General features: G+C 34.3%; 1 protein-coding gene across 1 annotated transcript in view; it reads left to right on the top strand.

Moving 5' to 3' along the window:
- The window catches only part of LOC112974075 (CUB and sushi domain-containing protein 3), a gene marked incomplete at its 3' end in the record, with an annotated part of 516,764 nt that extends 491,919 nt beyond the window's left edge, over window positions 1–24,845 (top strand). Inside the window, exons 52-56 of the mRNA XM_026082659.1 lie at window positions 7,292–7,465; window positions 9,999–10,172; window positions 13,126–13,311; window positions 18,692–18,865; window positions 24,663–24,845. Coding sequence (XP_025938444.1) covers window positions 7,292–7,465; window positions 9,999–10,172; window positions 13,126–13,311; window positions 18,692–18,865; window positions 24,663–24,845 — 891 coding nt within the window. The remainder of the gene's footprint in view (window positions 1–7,291; window positions 7,466–9,998; window positions 10,173–13,125; window positions 13,312–18,691; window positions 18,866–24,662) is intronic.
- Between the last annotated feature and the right edge of the window lie 639 nt (window positions 24,846–25,484).

The following is a 25,484-nucleotide window of genomic DNA, read 5'->3' as shown; positions in this document are numbered from 1 at the left end:
CTCTTCATCCACCCCTAGGCACAGCTCAATACATTCCAGTTGCTCTCTCACATAAAGAGCAACTCCACCACCTCGCTTTCCTGGCCTGTCTTTTCTAAAAAGCACATAGCCATCCATGATGGCAACATGAGAAGCCTGTTACTTGCAACATGAGAAGCCTGTTGTCCAATAGTTACATGCAGCAATGCTGTCAACAGGGTAAAAGCAGCAGATACAACCGCTGGGGCAGTGCAACTGTGTCTGTTGACAATGAAGAATACACAATGTGTGAATCAGTACTTATGGAGAAGAGCCAGGAACAGGTAAGGATCTGTTGTTTAGCACCTCCGGACAGTTCATACCTGAAAGAAAACATGATAAAGGATGAAGGTATATAAGAACAGCTTATGAGGCATGTCTTGCTTGGTGAATGAAAGCACCAGTGGGGAGGATAGATAATCAAATTACAAGGTCTGAATATATTAAAATTACTTAGATTATGTATTGTGGTTTCCTCCAAATAATAGTAATAGCATGGATCAAGTAAGCCAGGAACTGAAATATATACATATTTACATATATGCAATTTACATATTTGGAAGAGCAAAGTAGAGAAGTAGAGCTGGAAGGATATCTTTCATTCTTATATTTGAGAGGAATGTATACCTACTTTGTAGTGACTGTATCTTTACATTTCTATCATATAAGGACAAAGGAGCTTTAGTATTTACTTTAAAAAATGTTCTCAGTCAACTTTCAGTCACTGAAAAGTTTCCATTTTCCATGGCTATGTATCCTCTGAAGCAAGACCTTTCTGACAGCATTTTCTTCTTAAAATCTTTTGGAAAAATGTACAAGCAAGTAGCTTCTTCTTCCTCTTCACTGTTTTAAACAATTCTTTTTAATTGGAGATTTTTCAACTAAAACTGAATCTGTATCTCCAGTGATATTGAATTAATATTCCCTGAGTTAGCTATATCTTTATCTTTGTTCTTTGATACTACATAATAGTAATAACTGAACTTTCAAATGTTGTGGGGGATGTCTTCCCTTTAAAGAATTGTTCAGCCGTATTAAGGAATTCTGCAGAGAACTTCACAGTTTGAGCCATGGATTTAAAAGGTGCAGAAGATCTTAACCATTCATCTCAAATGGTTTTACCATGGCTTGAACAGCTGACAAAGGGAAGATCTTCTGAAATTAGCAGGAGGAAAACCCAGAAAACTATGTCTTCTAGGACTGTGACTGTCTGATTTCAGTACTGCGATTTTCGACAGAAGATGTATGCAAACAGGAAGATGTAGCAGAATATATCCTTATCAGAAATGCAAGCCCTGTAGAGAACAAAGGAATTCAAACATGAGGCTCAAATAATTCTTCCCTCCTCAGCTGAGGTCATCTTGACAGGTTAATTAACATTGTTGTTGAATAATAACCTAGATCTCTTTTTCCAAGAATATATTGATATGTAGATTTCTTTCAGTACTACACAGATGTTTGACATTACTGACAGCTAAAATAAGCATAGCCACGTTTTTGTCATTTAATGTAAAGATTCTGTATTCATTTATTCCTAACCTCACATATCAGAGAGTAACCTTCATTCTGCAGAAAAGCTGAAGTTTCAAAAGGTTCTGACTCTAAGTTATTATGCTCTTTCTCCTTTGCTGCGACTGGATTTTATGTCAAGTTAGGTAATTTATTTGATGCTCACATTTTAGTAATACCCTTCACTAATACTTTTTGGTTAATTTTGTTTCTTACTAAGTAATACTGTGAGGGTGACAGAGCACTGGCACAGGTTGCCCAGAGAGGTTGTGGAGTCTCCTTCTCTGGAGATATTCAAAACGCGCCTGGATGCAATCCTGTGCAACATGCTCTAGGTGACCCTGCTTGAGCAGGGGGGTTGGACTAGATGATCTCCAGAGGTCCCTTCCAACCTCAACTGTTCTGTGATTCTGTGTGATTCTGTGATACTTCAGGGTGGTTATCCTTCTCAAGCTTTCCTAGAGTGGAAATTGTTAAGATTGTAGTCCTTTTTTTTCCCTTCATCTCTGCTCTACTCCATAAAGTTTCTACACTGAATCTGTTTCTTTGTAGCATTCATTCATTGTCTTAAGGAAAGTGATGTCTTCTGATTCAGTGTTATAACTTACATGTTACATTAAGACTTAGAGGCCTCAACTGGATTCATAGCATTACTGTGTTAGGTCTTTTACATCCATATCATAGAACAGATGGAAATGCTCCCAGGCTTATGATATAATGATAAAATAAAGAAATGGACAATGAACAAGGCTATCCTTAAAACAATCTAGAATAGACGAATCCTACCGTAGTGTGAAGTTAGCTTAGGTACTATGAAAGTGTTGGAATATTTTTTTGCTGTGAGAGTTGTCATAATCTAATTGTTGTAAATCACCAATTGGGAGTTTTTCTTATCATTTTGTAATTTTATTCCAGGTTTCCTTTAACCATAACCCAGTTCTTACTGCAGTGGAGTAAAAACTGTATATATTATGGACTTGTATTTATTTAGGAATGTACTGCAAGGTTCTTTTTCTTCTCGCACTCCTTCATTCTGATAAATGCAGACCAGAAGAATGATATTGATCTTACTGTCTGAACCTCTTCCTCTGTCCCATATTCCCCACAAATCTTGTATGATGGTTTTTCATTTTCTGTTTTTTTAATAGCATTCCAAGGTGACTAAAATAGTTGTATATTTTCTTGTAATTTGTCCTAGAATCAGAAGATTACATTAGGGATAAAGAAGCCATGTTCCATTAGATAACAACAGCACTATTAACTCTTTTATCCATGATAAATCAGTATTCAGTGTCTTATGGGCTGTTTAAACAGGAGTGCAAATTGGTAATAGAATCAGTATTTTGTAAATGCTTTCTCATTTATTTGAAAAATAATTTTCCTTGAACTCAAGAGGAATCAAAAAAACAGGAAAAAGCTTGTTGCTCTGTGTCTGTCCTTGTTTCTTCTCCCAACAGTAGTCTTAGTTTTTTCTCAGCAGTCCTTTGCTTTGCTTTGTAATTCCTTATCTTTTTGCATCTGCTGTAGTTTTTCTGGCAGATCTGGTTCATATTTACAGAAAGCTCTCTCAGTATGATACCCATCCTGCAGTATTTGCATTCAGTCCCCAGTGAAAACATTCCACCTGCAGAGCTTACATCTGATCAATTTTGTATATGGCTTGCATTTTGGGGGATTATGTTAGCTATCTCATTGCAAAAGATAGATTCACCTTACAGTTATGTTGAATGAATTTTCAATTGGGAAAAGTATGGCATATTTCCCAAATGAGAACAGTTTTAAAATGATGTCCCTTTATAGCTTTGCACTATTTTGTGCAGTAGTGAAATTCTGTATTGTTACTCGTTATGTATACAAGTGACATATGTATACGAGTATAAGAGTGACAAAACTGACATCAATTACATGGAAGATGGTACATACAATATGAGCAAGTGAGTGCAAAAGAGTTTTTGGGATATAGCTCTGGACTGAAATGAAGGAATAGAACTAATCCTTTATGCCTTTCCACAATAAGTATGTTGTTATCTCTTGTTATTCAGAAACAATGGCAGTTTCTCAGCAAAATGTAGCTATACAGGTGCAATATCTGTTCCTCTTAGACTATGAAAGATCTGGCTATCATCTGAAAGCTTTGGAAATTTTTCACTGTCTGAAAAAAAAAGTGTGTGTTTGTATATATATATATGTATGTATTTATATATATACATGTGTGCATATACACACACAGAGAAATGCATCAAAGGCTAAACTGAATGGCACTTCAAAGAATCATTTCAAGTTTTCTTAATAAGAGCGGGGGGGATATCTTTATTTGACATAAATTCCTTAAGAGTTAAAAATGGAAGTTCTGAAAATAAATTAATAGCAGAAACGATTTTAAAAACTTCAGGCATAGAAGTAATGGATATGCACATGTTGTTAATGTGAAATGAGCATTTTGGAATTCTTTTCTTCACAGATATCTTAAGAGAAAAATGATAAAAGAATAATTCTACTAAAAGTTGCAGGAAAGAAATAAAAACCTTGTTTATAGGAGAAATAAGAAATAGAATAAAATTGAATAGAAAATAAGTAATAATCCTCTTTCAGATTTGAGGGGTTTTTTTCTTCCTTTTCTCCTCTTTGTCTTGGTATTGGAGAAGCAGTGATAGCTACTACTGCAAGTGAAAGGTCTTCATTTCCTCTGAGGGAGACCAGTTCTGTGGATGTGTGAAATAAAGTGGGAAAATAAAGCAAACAAACAAAAAACCTTCTGGAAAATATTAATGAGCCTCTGATTTTATTGCAACTGAGGGAATTTATTCAGCTGCATAGATTAGAGTAAATTTCAGTGATGTTCTCAAAGGTTCTTTTGTCAGGAACTGTGTATACCAGTACGGACACTTTCTATGGCAGACACACTTAACTGCTTACCACGTGCAACTACGTGACAGATGGTGTTTTGAAAATGAAACTAATAGGGTTGAACCCGTCTGTTTGCTTTGTTTTTGTTTGTTTTTGTTTGTTTTTGTTTTTTGTTTGTTTTGCTTTTTATGTCTCAGACAGACAAGACTTCTACTGGAAAGCAGAGTGAAAACTGGAGGCAAAGCCTACAAATCCTAAATGGTTTTTATTTGTTTTTTGAGATCGAGATTAAAAATGTGTCACAGATGTCTGGCATATCCTGTTATTAAATGATATGTATTTCCCTAAAACCGTCATAATTAGTTGATACAGAGTTTTGAAATAACAGACCTACATTTTTGTAATATTCTTCTTACAATTGGGTTTCTATTTTATTTTTCTTCCGGTTAGAAACTTTACACAGGAATAGAACTAGGCTCTACTATTTAGAAAATACACTCTTCTTTCCTAATAATGAATAGTTCACAATTAGTCACGGAATACAGCTAATGTTCCACAGATGTAGTTGTTACAGACTGGGAGGATATAATAAAGACAGAGGGGTTTTGAGTCAAAGCTAGCATCTGAGAAGTTTATGACACTGAGAGAAAGTACGCCAACAGGATGGGAATTTTAAGTGATGTTAAACTTTGTCGAGTTAGACATTACTGCAAGACTTATGGGTGATTTACAGTGAATTTTGCACCTGCTCCAGCTGCCTGTTCTTTGTGCTGTCCATGCACAGTCACAGAAGCTGCAGTCTGATCTTGGTCACCTCGTGTGTTAAATTATCCCAGCTTTATTCCCTCAACTAAGGAAGTGGAGCTAGTCCTTTCTGGTGATGCATTCTGCTTCCACTCTACGGCTGTAACACAACACTAAAATCTTAATTAAAGACCAGGTCAAGTATTGTAAATTTATCAGAAACCCTCTTGGGAAAGCTAGACTGTAGTCATCCTTTGTATAACAGATGATGTTGTCTGCAGACAAATATAATAAACATTGCAGTGAAAATTACTCCAAGTAGTAAGTTATCAATTGTTGAACTCATTAAATGCAATTAGAAAATGATTCCCCTGAGCATGGTCAGTACCACCACAACCTGTTTGGTTGCCCTTCTGATAGAAAGTGGATTTTTTCCAGCTCAGTTTTCACTACTCCGCTTGTTAACATGCAAGTACAATAGGATAGGGAACTTGGGCCCTTCGAGGCACATTGAACAAAGTCTACTACAGACTGAACAAACTATGCATTTCCTGGAGAATCAAGAGGGACTCTGTGAAAAATTTTATAAACATGTATTATGCCACTTTCTTTTCCCAGAAAATATAACAGTTCAATATAACATGGATTTCAAGTATGCCTGGTCCTCATGTAACGCTGAGAGAAATGGGGAGGGAACACCACAGTGGGGGATGTTCCCATGAACAGTAATAGATTTGGACTTCTGTTCCTCATACAGAAGTGGAATCGCACCCATCTATTTAATCTGTGCAAAGGTTCATACACTACCTGTATTATAAATTCTGATGGTTTTATTATGACTCATAGAATGAAGTACCATATGAGGCCCAAGATGCCAGAGGCAAGTTTTAAGAAAATCTCTGATTTGCAATCCTTTTCTTTTTTCTACCAGAAGTTTCTAGCCCTCAAAGAAAAGAAAGAAAACCCTTAAAATTTATATGAGAACATAATAAAGACCTAAAAGTTGCAAAAGAAAAAAAAGCAACAAACTATATTACTTCTAAATCTCTTTTCTTAGTTGCAACCTCATGCTTTTTGGGTTTGATTTTTTTTGGAGGAGGAGGAAAAGAGGACAAAAGGGAAGCACAGGAGTCTTGGGTGGCTGGTAATATTTTATTCTCTAATGTACTAGATAAAACTGCTCATATTCCTCACCTTCCTTCCTTGTTCTTGCAGTCGGTGCTTTATCATATATCATAGCTGATACATTCTCAGAGGATTTTCCATTATCACGTTATTTGTTGAAGTGCAGTGCCTAAGGACTTTCTAGAGTTCATTAAGAAATATACTAAAAAAAAGGCACACAGTTCATTCTTTTTTCCATCTTTCCTCTAGGTTAAATGTGTTTGTCACTCTAAGTCACTCATAGTGTACACCTACATACACACCCATAGTGTATAAGTATTTACACTCATAGTGTAAAATACTTCACATATTTTGAGCACACAGGGAAGGAGCTTAGGCCAAGACAGCAGCAGTTTTTCAGTTACAGGACATTTACAGATAGTCACACTGATTGCCTTCAGCCCAAACATACTAGTCTTTTGGGGATTCCTCTTAATGGGAGAGAAAGAATGCCCAGGAAGACAATCCGGAGAGTCAGGTTCCAGCACTAAATCATCTGAGTTATTTTTTTTTTCCATTATAAGTCAGGATATATTTATAATGTCCTCAAAAATTATAACATTTATATTTCTGTGGATTTACATTTATATTTACTTATATTTATAATGACCTAATCACCTAATGGAAATGAGACTATTTTGCTAAGTTTAATTTTGGCCAAAATAGAACAGATGGAATTAATATAGAATTTTGCAGAGCCTTTTTTTCTTTTTTTAAGAAAAAGGAAATGCTTATATTTTGGAAAGGAAATTTGATAACATGAATGGCATTTAATCTCTTTGTTTCACTGTTTTTTTCTGATTTTTAATTGTGTAAATCTTACATACACAAATGCAGTACTGTATTTTTCTCCAAGTTAATATAAACAACCTCTTGAATGAAGTTAATAGAAGAAATTGGAAGCAGTTCAACATTTCCTTGTTTTAATTAAGAAGATATAATTAAATTTTGTCTGGCATATTTACTCATTATTTTTGTTTGTTTTTATTATTTACTTTGAAAATTGTAGCTGGTCACTGTGGTATTCCAGATCTTATAGTCAACGGTCAAGTAATTGGAGAAAATTATGGATATAGAGACACAGTTGTATACCAGTGCAGTCCTGGTTTTCGGCTGATTGGTTCTTCTGTACGAATATGCCAGCAAGATCACAACTGGTCTGGTCAGCTTCCATCCTGTGTGCGTAAGTAAGCATGGCAACACATATGAAATTATGCTACAGGAATAATTTGTCAGACAAGATGAGGCATGACTTTGGAACTTGGCATTCATTTCTTAAAAAACGTTATTTAAAGCAGATCTTTAAAGGTATATGGCCACCTAAAATCAATTGTGAAGTTTAATGTTGATGCTTAAAATTTCCACTGCATCTTTTGGCTACTAAATACCTGTTATTTAAATATGAATATGAAACTTATTCAAAAAGTAATGGGACTTAGGCACCCAGGTGTTCAAATCTAAAAATGGCTATGTGTCCCTTAGTTGCCTTTGGAAGTATGTAACGTGCATTTACCTAAACCGCGGCAATTAGTTAAGTAGATCTTCTTGAAGTATACCATCAAAACTGATGACTAAAATGGTTGCATCAAGAAACAGATTTTTTTTCTTTTTACAAAGATATTGTTACCTTGTTTTTCAGTTTTGGTTTTGGATTTTTGGCATGTTTTTTTATTCTGTTAATGAGACTCCTTTTATGTATTAACTGGATCAACGTACAAATGAAATGCTATTATGTAATAACATAAAATACTTTATTTGTTTTAGAAAAGTTTGAGTGTTCTAAAAGGATTCTCAATTGAATTACAACCATGGTTCACTAATTCAGGTTCGGTAACATCAGTGTTTTGAAACTGTATTAATCCACCTGCAAATAAATGTACTATTTTTATAGCTACATTTTTGTAGCAGAAAACCTTGCCAGAAACTACCTAAATGTATCATAATGCTACCTGTTCTACTGTTAATTCTTTACCTGTTTTGCTCACTGTCTTTACTGTTTTACATAGCACTTTTACTATTTTGTTCTACATAGCACTAGATTTACATAAGACTTTATTACAATAGTTCTATTTATTTGTTTGGTTTTCACTTTATGATCTATTAAAAGATCATTACTTGCTTTTACTACATCTCAAATAAGCATTAGGGAACACGCTTCTTTACAGATGACCTTTAAGAGCAAAAAAAAAAAAGACACAGGTAATCAAGAATTTCTAAATTAAAATGTTAATATCTGTGTTACAACTGAAAAAAATAATTGCTTTCAGATCTGCTAACAGCAGAGAAAGTGAACAGAGTTTTTTTCTCTAAACAGCTGGATGGTGCTTGTTTGAACACAAGGGAATGGGCAATACAGCATTTCAGAAAAGGACACAAGACCTGGGAAAAAGATTAGACTTACAAAAGGCAAACTGTTATAACTATATATAGACCCAGCTCTAAAGCTGTGATGCATTTTACAGAAATAGCTCTACTTTAGACCTGACGTTCAAATGAAGTGCAGAAAAATCACCTTTCTTGATTTGCTTAACTCTTCTATATGTTTTAATGGAATTTTTGAGACGACATGTTTAAATTTTAATGATTCTGACCTTCTCACTTTTGAATTCAGCATGACTCTTGCTTGTACAATGGGTGGATATATTCCTACTGTGTATTTTTAGTGTATATGCATGTGTATTGATTCATAGAATTTACTGTGGTCTGTCTGTATACTCTGATGGTTTTTAAAGACTATTTTCACTTTTTTTTGTTGCTAAAGATTTTAGTTCATTTATATTCTATGAATAAGTTTCTTTTAGAGTTATTATGATAAGATTATTGCATAAGGCAAGAAAGAAAACATACGTTTGTCAGACCTAATAAAATTAATTTAGGTAATTTAGAAAAATAATATTCTAAAATGATAAAAATTTGGATAAAATTTATTTTGTGCTGTTATACTTTTTTATTTTAAATTAGTGATGAACATTTCCTTTGCTAACTACTGGAGTTTGTTAAAGCATATAAGAAAAAATTTATGCATTATTTGAATTAATTTGGGGGGAAAAAAATTGTGTTTGATTTTCCTTACTAATATTGCATCAGGTCTTTGAGGGCATCAAAAAGGAGCTTCTCCTTCTGTAGTCAGTTTTTGTATGAACACAAGAACAGTATCACAGTCAATAACATTTCATATATCCTTTCATAACTTCATAACTTCCATAAGCACTTTTTGCCTCAAAGATAAAGTAGAATGGGCAGATAAGACATATTTGTAAAAAATAATTCCCAAGGAACTAACAGACTGAAATATTTCCTTTCGATTTCAGCCTGTATGAAATGAAAATCAAGTACTTCCTCTTCTCCTGATTCTTCAGAAGTTTTCTTAATTTGCCTTGATTCATGCATAACAATTGTATTCAGTTTAAAAGTTATTTTATAATTTTTACTAAACAAGGTTCATTCAGAAAAAAGCATTTTCATTTAAGTCTACTTTTGTGCCTGCCAGTATGTTTAGAAGATAAGTACTTGACTCTACAAAATGCTGAACATCTACAACACGTTCCTCACTTCTTACTCAGTTCAGAGGAATGTGACTATTTTATAGAAAGCGCTCAGTAGCTTAAAATATCGAACCTGCCATTGTATAATCATTAACAATTACCCAGAATCATGAAAAGTGATAACAGCGTGCTTCTGTCTGTGGTTTGTTTCTCTGTTTTTTGGTATGCTAGCTGTTAGCTGTGGTCACCCTGGCAGTCCGATTTATGGAAGAACAAGTGGAAACGGTTTCAACTTCAACGATGTTGTGACGTTCTCATGTAACACCGGGTACGTTATGCAAGGGCCAACCAAAGCCCAGTGCCAGGCTAACCGCCAGTGGAGCCACCCACCTCCCATATGCAAAGGTATGAATGCGAGCGCCTACCGATTTCCAGCTGACCTGGAAAATTAAGCTTGGAAAATAAACTGAAGGCAAAGGGACACAATCAAGACAAAACATTGAAAGATCTTAAGTCTTACTAACAGGTGTCAAATTACTAACGAAGCACGATTCATCTTTCATTAGGTCTGTTCTGCATGCAAAAGGCTGCCAGCATAACTGTTGCAGGAAAACTGCCTTAAGTGTCTGCAGTTTGTACTGATTTTTTTTTTATGTTTGGTTTATGTACATTTCTTAAGCAAAATACATTATACAGAGATAATTAGAGAGCATCTTTAAATCCTGCAATAATGCTCTCTGCATTTTTAGCCTATATAGTTCTAATAGGTGCATGAGAATGTACTTTTTTCCTACTTCACTTGCATTGAACTGACTGCTCAGCTTCACTTCCATTATTTTATTATTATTATTCTAATTCATTAGCATAATCCATTTAAGTTGATTCTCAACCCTTCTGGAAATTCAAATATTTAAAAGTCCTTCACTGAAAATAAAAAAGTAATTTGAAATTATTTCTCTCTGAGTTTTCATAAGCCTTTTGGAAAGGTTTAATCAGCATTGTCTAAGTCTGTTGTTAAATGCTTTTAAAATGTTTAAAATGGTCCTCATTTAGAAAAATGTACTTTTTGCAGTAACCCTGCTTGAACACATACAGGAATTATATTGATTATTCTTCAGAAGCTTCATGGCAGCTTCTGTAGATTTTTATCTGTACACAGTCTAAATCATTTTATGTATGTATAGTAATTTTATTTACTACCTTTTCCTTTCAACGGATGTCCTCCACTTTCCCTTACATCACTTTGCCTTAAGCAATACTGTCAAATATTTTAGAATTTTCAAAGAAGATATTTGTTGATGAGACATTATTATTTTTTTTATTTTGCAGTATAAAACATATATTGTGTATTAATAAATTTCGTCTTCAGTCCACCTACTATAACACCTTGGTGTTCTAGTATTGCACAGTAATGTGTCAAACTGTCTGATAAGCTACTGGCCTCTAAGGATCAGGGGCTCAGCAAATACGTTGATGAGATGATTTTTTTTTTAATTTTACACAGTCCTGAAATCTTATATTAGTTTTAGAACAGACTTTAAATAACAGAACGAACTTTGTGTAAACATCATTACTGTTGTTCGTAAGGTGCAGCAAAATCAATTCTAATTATTATGATTTTGTTCTATTATGATTTTATTTTATTTGTACTGACGTTAAATTAAAAAGTAAAAAGAAGTTACCTTGTATATTTGAAAACTGCCTAAAGTGCAATAAATATTATAGAAAAGGCTGCACGCCTTTGTGAAGGTTCTATTTGCAATCATAAGACAAACTCAGACTATACTCTCTACGGGTCTGCTAAATAGTTTGTTTCCTAGCCGGCTACAGTAATCGCTGAAAAAATGTAGAAATGCTCAAAGCTATTTCTGTTTTGTTTCAAGTATTCAATATATCCGATTATTGTTGAATTAATAAATAATTTTCATTTTATTTAAAGTTATTGCTTAATAACCTGAAGATGAATGTTCGATTATTATGAAATTCCTATTAGCAAAACAGAAAATGAATTGAAATATAGCTTAAATTTTCCTCCAGGAGAAAAATAAAAACTTACCAGGTCTATCTATCAATGTAACTAAAAAGCTTGGTCTGTCATTGAATGTTAAAGAGGTCAAGTCCAAGCAGTAAATTAGTTCTAGCCATGAAAAATGTATGTATCCTAGTCTTTAGGTATCAGTATTTGAGAACTGCTAGGAAGAGCACAGAAGCAGACTCCAATATTTGGAATAGCGAGTAGAGAGAAGTAGGTGAGCCACAAAACAACTACACAGAGTAATGTAGGTAGGAGAAGGTATCTTGGCTTGAATCTGGCAACAGTTTTATTTCTTTTCAAACTACAGTGCTTTCTAGCACATTTTGATATATGTATGTACACACATGCACATATGCACACAGATACATACACATACAGATACATACACACACATGCATATATACATGCAACTGATTATAGGGATAGTCATTTTTACATGAGGTATAGTTTTCTAGGATAACTTTGATTAGGTGATGACTAGAGGAGTCCATTGAAAAACTGGATGGAAAACTGCTATAAATTCTCCAAGACCCCACCAAAAAAGAATTATACACACCTTACCAGTCAGCTGCAAGTGGCAAAAAAATATCAGTCTTCAGTTGTTTTGAAATGTATGAATCCTACAGTAGTTGAGGACACAAAAAAGTCCAACGGTATTCTCAGCCAACAAAGTATACCCATATTTTTAAGAGCACATATCCATTTGTGGATACTTCCCTGTTCTAGCAGCATCATCCCTTTCTTACCTAGTTGACCATCTGTCTTTGAGCTCAAAACACCTGTCTCAGTCATGTGCTCAATTATCAAAATGGTAATATAGGAACATGAGGATGTTTGAATGGCTCTGTGGGTTTGACCAAAGGCACATCTGGCCCCATAACCTATTTCCAGCTATGAGCAATAGTTTATGTCAAGGGAAGAGTAAACATACAGAAGCAGTATGTAGTGAATGACAACTTTTCCAGAGTTCTCTTCCAGCCTCCAACACTGTGTGCCCCAGAGATTTCCTTAACCACAGTTAGTGCCCTTTTGCTTAGACACCCTCTCTAGACCTTGATTCCATTAGTATGTCCAGTCACTTTTAGTGGCAAAGACTTTTAGAGCTTCATGACTCTCTGTGAAGAAACATTTCCTTTTATTTGGTCTGAATCTGGCATCTGCTGGTTTCATATGGTCTTTCTAGTTCAGCATCATTATATACAAAATCAGGATACCAGAGCATCAGAAGTTTCTCATACAATGCATAGGAGACTATGTAAAGACCATTCTAGTAGAATGTATTTATATGAATCTAAAGCTTATAGTGTTTTTTTTTCTTTTTAGTGGTCAATTGTTCTGATCCTGGAATTCCTGCAAATTCCATAAGAGAGAGTAAAATTGAACATGGAAATTTCACATATGGCACAGTGGTATTTTATGACTGTAATCCTGGATATTTTTTATTTGGCTCTTCTGTTTTAATTTGTCAACCAAATGGCCACTGGGACAAGCCTCTACCTGAATGCATTAGTAAGTAGATAATGTGTATCCTTCTGTAAAGAATCTGAACTGGATTAAGTAATATTTTACACAACATTTCCATCAGTCTCATGACAGCAATGAGAATAATCATATTTGTATACATTTTCATGTGTGTGATGATGATGGAAGGTCTTAAGAGCAGTCTGAGTAGTACAGCTATATTGTTACTGATTGTAGCGAATATCAGGGAAACCTTGGGAAAATCAATAACCAAAACACAAACATCTCTGAATGCCTCAGAAAAATGATCTCTGATAGCACTGTGTATCAGTAAAGGAACAATCTGGAGATGAAAACATATCCATTGAATCTGCCAGTACATGGCCTTCATTAGCCATTAAACATCCGCATAATAAACCGTAATCACTCAAGCTGCAAACTCAAAGCTGCAATAGCCGACTACTGGGATATGTCAGGATAGTATTTTCCAGACTTCTCTTGGGATAGTAGCAAGATCAGACTCACCCACTCACACCACAAGTGTCCCCAGGATCACACACATGAACCTCAGCTTACCACACTACTAAATGTACCTGAACATCATAGTCCCATGCAGCCTATCCACTAAGGAGCCAAGTGGATCAGCAAATACAAGGAGTTGTTTTGTTTGTTTCTTTTTTTTTTTTTTTTCTGGCTTCTCATAAAGCACTTTCCAACTGTCATATAAATACAGCCACAGAAGTTTTGTAGGTTTTTAATGAGCCTGGATGGTTGATTTTCCCAGCCCTCTATAAGCTGTTGTACACGGTTTGGTTTTGGGATCAAGATTTCTCTCTGAGAATGGCTGAAAACATTATTTTGTAAAGATTAAAGGGAGAATGTGTTAAGACTTCTTAATGCAGGAATCATGGACAAACATTTTTAATCTTGTAGATAATACTTCTCAATTTCACCTTTATTAGTCTTCATCAATTGAGATTTCTCCAGTTCTACTATTCTCTGTCAAAAAAAATCTGAATTCTTATTTCTTTTAACTGTTAAAACATTTATTTCTGGAAGTTGCCCTTATCCTTGACAGGATTAATAGCTTGATTGCAATTCACAGGTAAACTTTTTCACATTAAATTATAAGATACCATTACCATTTCAGAAAGTCAAACGAATATTAAATAACATACCTCCAAAGAGAAAGAAAACCTTAAGGTAAAGCTGCAAAGACTTTTTTTGTCTCCTTTTGTGATTGTCTCCCTCAGTCTTCACTCAGAATTGTCAGAAGTAGTTTAATAATACAGATTTTCCCATGTTTTAAACTGACCTTTGGGAATGAAAGTGCTATACGTACTTTCGAAAGGGCACCCTCAGGTTTGTGTCATTTATATGGAGAGGCCAATGAATTGTAACTGAGGCACTATCCACATAAATTTCATAAGCATAAAGCTTGTTAAAACCTAATCTGATGTAGCTACTGTAGATTGTCAACAAGAGCCCAAACAGCTTCTGCAAAGTTTTGCAAATTGTTTCTGTTTGAGACATCTGCAAGGCAGTCATTCAGTAGTCTGCACATTTTACCACTGTGAGAGCAATAGAAAAGCAGTGGAAAGCAGGCTAGGTGTTTTACTTTGACCTAGGTTCAATTATTATTATTTTTTTACCTAGCTGGATTTCAGTCTCTTTGTAAGGAGGCTCCAAGTACTAACCTTCTTTTGAAACGCCAATAGAGTGTTTCAAGAGGCACACAGTGACAAAGAAAAAGCCATTCACCTGTAAAGTAACTGCATTCCTTTGAAATGTGTTGTCCTACAACAAGATCTACTCTCCTAACTACTATAAAATCCTGTAAGAAACAGAGTTCAGTGGTGGCTTGGGTCATAATGCCCTTTCTACTTTCCCTTTGAATTAAAGACTTTCAGGGGCACGTGCTACTTAAGCACGTGTTGCTAGACAATACTTTACATTTGAAGTGTACTCAGAATGAAAGATCTGTTTGGACAATATACCTCCGAGAATTACAGTCACCATATCAGTTTTCTGTACTGCAAAGTATTCTCAATTTATTTTGGAGACATATGTTTTGATCTGTTATTTCTAAACTACTGAGGTGTGAGTGCATACAATCCACACCTTCCAAGCTTGAAATCCAAATAACATAGACTAGGCTTCGCCGGTGAATGTGCCATCCGCTCAATAATTCTATCGCAGCACCTTGTCCTGACATTTCTTCCTGACGAAAAGAATGTGTCACATACAGCCRTTCCCAGCTATCAGGTAGACTGGTAGGAATTGTTGACAACTATACAGATTAAAGAAACTTCAAGGTGTACTTTTTAATTCAGCCCTCAAGAACTAGGACATAACATTTGTACATTTATTTGGGCTTTGAACAATAATGCTGTAATTTTACTGATTCTCCATCACATTGGACTTGAAAAGAATGGGAATTTATACTTTTTTCTATTTTTCCAGAATGTTATATATCTCATCCACTGTCAGTGCTAGCTATATATTTGGTTATTGGAATTTTTCTGGGAAAGAGAAGTAGCCATTGAAGTGCCATACTAGAGAAAAGGATTGTTTGGATACCTTTCTCTCAGAATTTCTTTTTTTTTGGAAGTGAGGTATCAGTGTAACAGAAATTGGTTAATAATTCTTGTCTATGAAAGTTATAATTAAAAATATTAATTTGACATGACATTTTACATACTCTGAAAAGATTAATAATATTATTCTCTTTTATTTTTCTCCTTCCTCTATGATTTGTTCTTTAAATCTGTTTCAAGGTCACTATATTAATGTAAAACTATGTTTATACAGCTATAAAAAGGTACCATGTGGGTATGTGATGGAACAGCACTAGATAGCATAACAAAGAGGCAGAAGGGAAGAAACTGATGGAATTAAGAAGGAGGATGAATTAGCACTGACAGAGGAAAGAAGAAATATGATCAATATTTCCTGTAAAATCTCCACCTGAGAACATGAATATAAAATTAAATTTGGTGATTGTTTAAGAATGTTAAGGGAAACATTAAAAGGTGGCATAATTTTCTAGATCAGTTATTAGGGTTCCAGGACTTTTAGATGGAAGTGTAGATGTAAGAAAAGAAAGTGTCTATAGGAAAGCACAAAACTGGATACTGTAAGGTACCAGTATGAAATTAATTCTTCTTCTCTGACAACATCTGAAAAGGGCAAAACAAGCAAGCAAGAAAAATGCAAGTGAACAAAAACACCCTGAAAATTTGTGAGCATTGTTCACAAGAAGATATAGTTTCATTTCATTCAAGTTTATGTAGTCAACATGCCTTCTCATTAATAATGTTCCAAGTCTGCTACATAATTAATAGTAGATTTTATTTATAAGTGCTTGATTAAATAATAGCATGCTAACAGCAGGTGCTCAGTTTGTAATGCTGACCATTCTGACTGTTATCCTGCAAAGTCTTTCAATCCTATAAAATGGTCACAGGACTCAATGGCGCTAAGCAGGAATCAGAGCAAACTGATCACACACACATTCCTAAATCCTTCGTGGGACTGAGTCAGCAAGGTTCTGCATCTTGCAAGTTGAATCCCTAGGAAAACCTATGTCACTGAACACAGATCCAGTGTATCTATAAATGTAAAACTGTAAGACTGAGAAAAAACATTAGAGGAGGATGAATCATCATACATGACTTTGGTCATATGGTGTATTGTAAAACCAATGTGCTGTTGTATACATAATAAGTGCTGAGGAATTGAATGTATCTTCAACTATGATCAAGCTACTAGTAGAGATAAAAAATTCCTGTTGAAAAAGATATGGAAGAGGATGAAGTGTTGGTGCAGACTATATTGTATGATTTAGGAGACTGTAACTACCATGGTATTTACAACTATACATTGCAGTAAATACAAATATCTGTGGCCAAGAACACATGCCACAGGACAGGTGTAAAATAAGAAAGAATCAAACGTGCAAGGCTAGACTGATTCTGTGAACAGAGTGAATTTATCTTATGAATTTTAATTGTGTATTTTCAGAACTTTACATCTTTAGCTACCTTCTAAATTTATTCCTTGCTCTGAATTCTTAGGGCTTTTTGTTTATTGTTTTCACATGTGAGGGTATTCTCTTTCATAAGGTGTTGATGTGTACTCTTAAGCTTAAAAGACAGACTAGCTATTTCTTTTCAGTACTACAGGACAGAGCTTTATTTCCCTTACATATATTGCCCACGTAGATAATGTTCTCCATAATGACGCATAAGACCTTTTGTCTTTTTACATTACTCTTACTGAATAGCTGCCTGTTGGTCTAGCCAAGGTAGCTTCACTATTATTTTATAAAACTTTACAGTAGATAGGAGGCTGCTGAAATTATTTCAATGGCATTATCCTGATTGTTGGTGAAGTTTCTATCATTTAGCCTGTTTTCGTTCCTGAAAAGGTGACTGTTTTTGACCAATATCAGAATTTTCTGTATGTTTAAGAGACAACTAAAGGACACAAGATACCATGTTAAGTTTTCCATTTTTCTGTGCTAAGTTTAAGTACTTTATGACATTTAAGCCAGCTAGAAGAATTAGGTGTGTATAAGCTAACAGTTGCATGCCGTTCTGTGCAATCTGTAAGAGGAAATCACAAAAGTGGCAAGATTATGAGAGTACTAAAATTAATCACAATATGAAAATAACTGGTAATAACTGATCAAAATGAAGAGGGTGACAAATGAGTAGGGATCTTATCCATGACCATTTATAAGATTGGGATGATGTAGGAATTCCCTGCAAAATCTGTGCAGTTAACATCAACTGAGGGTGCCTAGGAACAGGATTGGTTAAAAATATCTAAACAAGTATTTTATTAATCGGCATACAAAATTTTAAGTAACCAAAACTTAAATCAATATGAAATTAGTACATCAGCAGTTAGCATTAAAGCTGATAGCAAAATTTCATTTTCCTGCTTCTAAACCTAATGGGCTTCATAATCAATGATTCAGGACCAGCATATCAGAGATGCAAGTTTGGGTATTCTGTACCTCAGCAATGACTTTTATATGTACTCTCTTCATATACATTTATATGTACTCTACTTTTATATGTACTGAATTCTTTCTCTGAGGACTAGGTAGATCAGGGTGGGTGGGTGTGCACATTCACATCACAAAGCTCATCTCAGTGGAAATGTTAAAAGATATTTAGCCACTTTTTGATATCAATATCTGTGCATAAAGTATCTTTTTGAGGTCTACAAACACTTGTTTTACAGCTTTTGTTCCTTAATATATTTCGTGTTTCTAATCACATACTTTAACCCCTCCTCCAAGCCCTATAAAGGTCAACCTCTTCACAAAGTTTATGTATGGAGTTGTGAAAATGATAACTACAAACTGTTTGATCAGTGATAATAACCTTTTTTTATCTCCAATAATTATGCATTGTAGTGATTGACTGTGGCCATCCTGGCGTTCCTCCTAATGCGGTCCTGTCTGGAGATAGGTATACGTTTGGGTCTACTGTTCATTATACCTGCACAGGTAGACGATCACTGTTAGGGCAGTCATCTCGTACATGTCAGTTAAATGGACACTGGAGTGGATCTCTTCCTCATTGCTCAGGTAATATTTTTGAATTACTGAGAATGCCCTGAAATTGTTTTGAAATTATTTGGGTTTTGTCAGAAGGCCGTTTTTCAAATTGGAAAATTTTATGTAAAACTAAAATACTATCTTAACAGAAGTGAAAAAAAAAGCTATAAAATTAAAAATTCTATTAACAAGAAAATCATTTGGGGAAGCTGAACTTTCCCAATGACATTTAGCACAAATAGGAAATTTCACATTTGATGGAATGGAAAGGGAACTGGTTTGTTTTGAACATACTTTTTATGTTACTCATGGTAAGTGTATTAATTTCCATAGGGAAACCCTGCATCATTATCTCCTCAAGATGATGGATTCATTTTTTTAACTTGCAAAATAACTACTGACTTGAAACCATCTCAGTTATATTTTAAATGCATAATACATTCGTCCTTTTAATAAGGCCCAGTGGGCTCCACATTATTTCAAGATAGGATACTTGGTTTTGAGAGAAAAATAGCTAATCATTTTAAGAGTAGCCCTCACCAAAGTCAAGATATGTTTTCTGAACATCTTTAAATTTAGGACTGTTCTGTTTCACAACTTTAGTTTGATGCAGTTTAACAACAAAGATCAAGTGAAATATAGAAACCCAAATCACACAAATTTTGGGGGGTTGGCTAAGTCTCATTTCTGGTCTTAAAATATGTGTATGCAGGTTCTGATAGAAGTTAATCGTGTTATCAGTTTTAACTCTTAATAAATGTCTGAGTTTTTTTTTTTTTCTTGTCATCTTGTTTCCATTACATAGATTAAGAAATCCTTTTTTTTTTGAGCTTATTCAGACCTATATAATTTAAAGTACTCCGATATCTTCAAAGGTAAGAACTAGGAAGAAAACAAGGGACCCATTCTCCCTTGAGTTACAGCTATGCAAAAGCAAGAGATGAATATTAACTGATATGCAAGTCTGACAGTACTGCTATGCTAGTTTCACATTAAAAATTCAAGGCTATTTACAGCATTAATATGACTATTTCACTTCAAATTATCTTTTATTTCTCCTGCCTTCATCTCTTTTGTGTATTTAGTCATAAACTGTTTACATCAGCTACAGTTTTGAAATATGATTTTTTTATATGATATGACACAGAAATGGTTAAAAATTAATAGGATATATTAAATTAGTGCTTCTTGGTTAAAATCTTGCACTAAATTCCAAAGGGTTGAAAGAATTTGCTCAGTATCTGAACCTTTCAGTGCAGACTTTAAGCAAGTGGTTGCAGATGAGGACATATCTAAATGTTGTTATCTTGCTCTGTGAGTCCCTCTTCTTCCACCAATCTGCCATTATAACACAAAATGTGATTGAGAAACCAGAAAATATGAGCACCTAATTTCATGCCTTAGCCTTCTATCAGTAAAATCAAAGGGAGATTTGCCACAGAGGGAGCAAAGACAAAGTTTTTATAACCTGTGACGTTTAGAGTTATGCACCAGAAATCAAAGCTTAATGCAAAATAATAGAACCTTCTAATAATAAGTTATTAATATAAATTAATCATAAAATAATATCTTTTTTATTCAGTGCAAATTCAGATTAGGTTCATCAAAAATATTTTTACAACTAGTACTGTACACACATGATTTGTTTTGGGAAAAATAGGTATGTGCCTTTTGGGATAAAATCTAAGGCTATTTATAGATAGTTTTTCACAGTCATTAGCAAAAAAAAAACCTGAAAATTTCTTCAAAAATTTAACTTTGAATCTGTGAATTCAAATAAAATTTTAAACTTTAAAGCAATAAACAAAAAATCAAGAAATACAAATATAAAGCCTGAAAATGTAAGGAAAATATCAAAGAAACTGTAGTGCAGATAAAACTATTCTATAGTCATTTGGTTATTAAGTTAAGTAAGTGTTCAAATGGCTTGCAATGAGCACTCTTAAGAAATGTAAATGAGATAAAAAAGTTCTGATGATGATTTTTATGCTCACAGATAGGGAATGCACAGATCTAATCAGTTTTTTTTTGGGGGGGGGGGTAAATTAAGCCTTTTTTTTTAAGACAAGTCCCTACAACATTGTTTTGATACAGATTCAAATGTGAGTCATATTGAATCAGATTATGTGGCAGTGTATCAGAGCATGTACAGGTATTTTCTTTAGTTTAATTCTACCAAGCTTGAAATCTAGCTCAGGACAACTTTAAGAGTTGGTTTTCAAAGGCTAATGCTTTCTCATTTTAAAATGATTTATGAATTATCATGCAGAATCAAAGCATTTTCCATCCAAGTATATGTGAAATCATTATTTTTCATAAATAGATTTGATAATTGATTTCCCCATTTCGTACATATAGACAAACCTTGGACATCGTGTTTTGTGATATTAATAAAAAACAATACAGAATGCTTGACTGACCAAAGAAAAGGCATTATTGTCCTTTTCATATATGGAGAAGAATTCAAACAGACAGTGCTAGTTGAGTCAATATAATATAACCAAATTTTGTCACATCATCCCTAAAACAGTTTCCTTCTTGATACGTGGCACTTTGTTTCACACCTCAAAGAGAGAGAGAGAATTGTGGTGTCCCACTGATACCTGTTGGCATTCGGAAACACAGTTTCAGTTATCATCTCATGCATGTCAGCTGCAGTCAGCAATTTGCAGCAACTCATAATTGCTCTTATGTGCAGCACTGGTGTGCACTTACTGAAGTGGTCTAGATACCCTTCTCCCATCAAAATTAAATGACCATTGAGAATTTGTAGCATATGTGGATAAAGAGTGGTTTGTGGTCAACTGTGAAAAACACTTATTCAAATCTCTCTGATGCATGAGGTCATAAAAATATGTTCTGTTATGATATTGTGGAAGATTATATCACTTGTCGCTTCTTGATGTGATTTTCACTTACTTTCAGAAAATGTATTTCTGTAATCTTCAATCAAAAAAGCTGGTGGTTAACCTCCCTAATATTAAAAGAATATTTTTTTCCACTAATAATTAGGCAGTAGTTAAGAACACATGATTTCATTTACAAGAGGAATATGCAATTCATACTTTGCACAGCAAAAAGCCTATTTGCATTTTATTCATAATAAAATTATTTTAGGTGTAGTGCCAAGAAAGTCACTTGCTGAAGACTGAACATTTATAGTACACTGTACAAATGTAGAATAATCAATGGGCCCTGCCCTGAATTCTTTATAATCTAAATGAATAAGACGGGCAAATGCAGGATATGGATTTCCTAAATAACAATCAAAATGTCTTTAACCAGTGCAATTGTAAATTAATTTTAAAAATGTAGTAGTAAGTATTTTAAAACTTAGCTATCATAAGGTATCCAAGTAGCTTGGACAATAGAACACTGAAAGACCACTGAAAGCTTGTAATGTTCTTTGACTTGCTATAATTTGGGTTGTGGATTTGTAACTCTTTACGGTTTATCTATTTTGAAAGGGGGCTGATAGGCTACTTTAGTGATCTACGTCACATGATCAAGAGGGTAAACAGAAAAGAACCTAAACTTGAGAGTCTCTGCTTTTGAATGAGGCAATCAGCTAGGTCTTACATGAACTTGAGATAATTCGCTAATGATAAATTCATTAAAATACACAGGACCACGTACTTTCTGCACATACATACTATAAAGGTTTGCAATGTAATAGGTGTGACTACATTAGCTTGTTTGATCATTCTTAAATGAAAAGGGTCAGTTTGAGCATGATAACTTAGTGATAAAATTGGCTCCTAAAGGTCCTGGCAGTGATTCACAAGAAGTCTGCTTTGCTAGCTGCTTAAGCAAGGAGGTGGAGAGGTAATATGAGCTCCCAAGTTTGTTCTAGTTTGCATTTCCAAGCAGACTTCTGCCATCCTCTGCGACTCTCCAGTACGCCTTCAAGCTGCCTTTCCAGAGCTGCATACTCTTCTCCCACAAGCCTATAGGATATGTGCAGATCAGCTCGTGAAATGCTCAGTTATGTTGTTTTCCCCTGAGTTTGTGGGGAAGGAAGGAAACATGGCCTACATGAAAGGAAATAAAAGGTTTAGTAAGCATGACCTCCAAAACTGCAGGCTGGCACATGTACTAGCTTCATAGGTGTCAAATAGTTGTTCATCTTCTTGGATGTGTCAGACTAAAACCAGTGTAACCGTATTTGCTCTTACACGATAATTCTCCAAGCAAACCATGTAAGTTCTAGTCTTACTTGCTTTCGCTATTCAGTTCTGTAACTGCTTTTGTTAGTAAAAAGAGGTGCCCAACCAGGGACTCCAATAGTACAGTTTGCACTGTCTGCGAGGCTCCCAGAACTGATTGGCAAGGGCAACTGTTTTTTAGTCTGTATCTGTAACTCCAGCGTCCTAACCTCCCATATATGCCAAAGATATATTGTGCATTTGTCACTTTTGCTCTTATGGGAATTTGGAGCAGAAGACTTTGTCTATGACTTCAATGTAACAACTTAGGATGACTGATATTTAAGCTTAGATAAGTACCAGAGAAGTATTATCATTCTACAGAAAGCATTGTTTATATCATTTATGCAAATATTTTAATATCATTTTCTGTAATGTAAACCTGTAATATGATGATCTTCAGTAGTTGAATTAAAGCTTACTAGCTGGTTCTTAAAATATTTCTTCTTAATTTACAGTAGTATAACTGAGTACATAATATGCAGATATGCTCTAAGAAACATTATGACCTTTGACTTATTTTTAGTATAAGAGACTATTCAGTTTATTTGCAAATTGTCATAGAAAACCATACGTCGAATAGCCATGGGCCAAAACGTAAATAGTTTTAAATTACTACAAATGCAAGAATTCTAGATGAGGAACTGACTTTTTTATGTTGAAACTCAGCAATACAGTACACCATAGTCTATTTATTTCTATTATTACTTACCAACTTAAAGACCTTTAAAAAGATAAAACATCAGGGTTAAAAAAAAAGTTGATCTTAAGGATTTATTAAGAGATGTAAACAACTGACCTGATGTTCAAAAACAGTAAATTTTCTAAAGCTTCCTATCAATTTTCACTTTTTTTTTAAATCAGGGGTTTTTTTGACTCACAAATACAGGTTTAGATATATAATCTTATGTATTATTATTACTATTACCATTATTAAAATGCAGATTATTTTAACCTTGATGTATGACAAATGGTCTAAAACCTTAACCCTTCCAATTTGGAATTTGCTTACACATTTCTAGCTGAGGGAGATTTTAGTTATCAGGCTGTCTTGAACTGAATTTTCAACACTCATATAAATCGCGGAAATACTTGATGTTGAATGCGCATAAAATTGTTGACTACGGCTTTATTTCTGTGGTAAAACTGTTGACACTCTAATGATATCATAAAAGTAGGAAGTATTTTATGAATACCAGATATACAAACAAGGAAATTATCTTTATGACTAGGACCTTGGTGTTTCTCAGAATTCCTAATTTTGAATGAAAAATGACCAAAGTTTTCCTATTCGCTTGTCTATTCTTGTTTGATGATTCTGTCACCAAAATTTATCATGATCTAAAGAGAACCTTGAGATAATTATAATTTCTGTTCTGTACTTAATATAAAATCAGTAATACCAAACCATTTTGAGAATCAACTAATTTTGTAATTCCAGACACTCACACCCACACAGATCTTGATCTTGATCTTTATCTTATCTTTATCTTTATCATTTTTATCTTTAATTATGGCTATGGCTATATCTGTCTATATCTAAAATATATAAACATATATTTTAAATACAGTATTATAATCATATTTCATACTTAGTCTAATCTTTACATTTTAAATTCCAGGTGATACAGCTGGTTCTTGTGGTGATCCAGGTATCCCAGGTCATGGGTCTAGGGAAGAGAACAGTTTTAAAATTAAAAGCACGGTACATTTCAGCTGTGACATTGGATATATTCTCTATGGTTCAGAAGAAAGAACATGTATGGCAAATGGAAGCTGGACAGGAAGACAACCTGAGTGCAAAGGTAAGCCACAGAAGATGCACACTTTTTAAAAACTCTTTTTTTAATAAATACTAGTCAGAAAACCAATATTACATTGCCAGCTTTGTGTTGTGGATGATTTACAGCGGGTTTTTGGACTGACCATTCAAATCTTTCAAATAAGTTGTTACTAGGTAGAAGTGGCTTTAAGTGGGCAAGTGAGCAAACTTGAAATAAGTTCATAGTACCCAAGAAACGGTGTGTTTTCAGAGTTTTGAGAAAAAAAGTGTATTGTGCTCTTTATTTCCTCTCAGCCTTGAGTCAGCATTAAACTGCATGTGTCATCTGTTTAAATAACTAGACAGAAAAAGAAGTAGATAAGGCCTGTAGCTCAATTTTTGTTGAAAGATTTTTTTTCTCTTAAAAATGTTGCAGTCACTTGATCTTTGATTACAACTACAATGCATCTGAATTCCAGAGAAAAGAGCTGACTTTTACAGAAAGGACAATCACAGAATCACAGAATTGCTGAGGTTGGAAGGGACCTCTGGAGATCATCTAGTCCAACCCCCTGCTCAAGCAGGGTCACCTAGAGCACATTGCACAGGATTGCATCCAGGCGCGTTTTGAATATCTCCAGAGAAGGAGACTCCACAACCTCTCTGGGCAACCTGTTCCAGT

The sequence above is a fragment of the Apteryx rowi genome, unplaced genomic scaffold (genome assembly GCF_003343035.1).
Source record: "Apteryx rowi isolate R43461 unplaced genomic scaffold, aptRow1 scaffold_589, whole genome shotgun sequence".
NCBI classification, from domain to species: Eukaryota; Metazoa; Chordata; class Aves; order Apterygiformes; family Apterygidae; genus Apteryx; species Apteryx rowi.
This window is presented reverse-complemented; position numbering and strand designations above follow the sequence as displayed.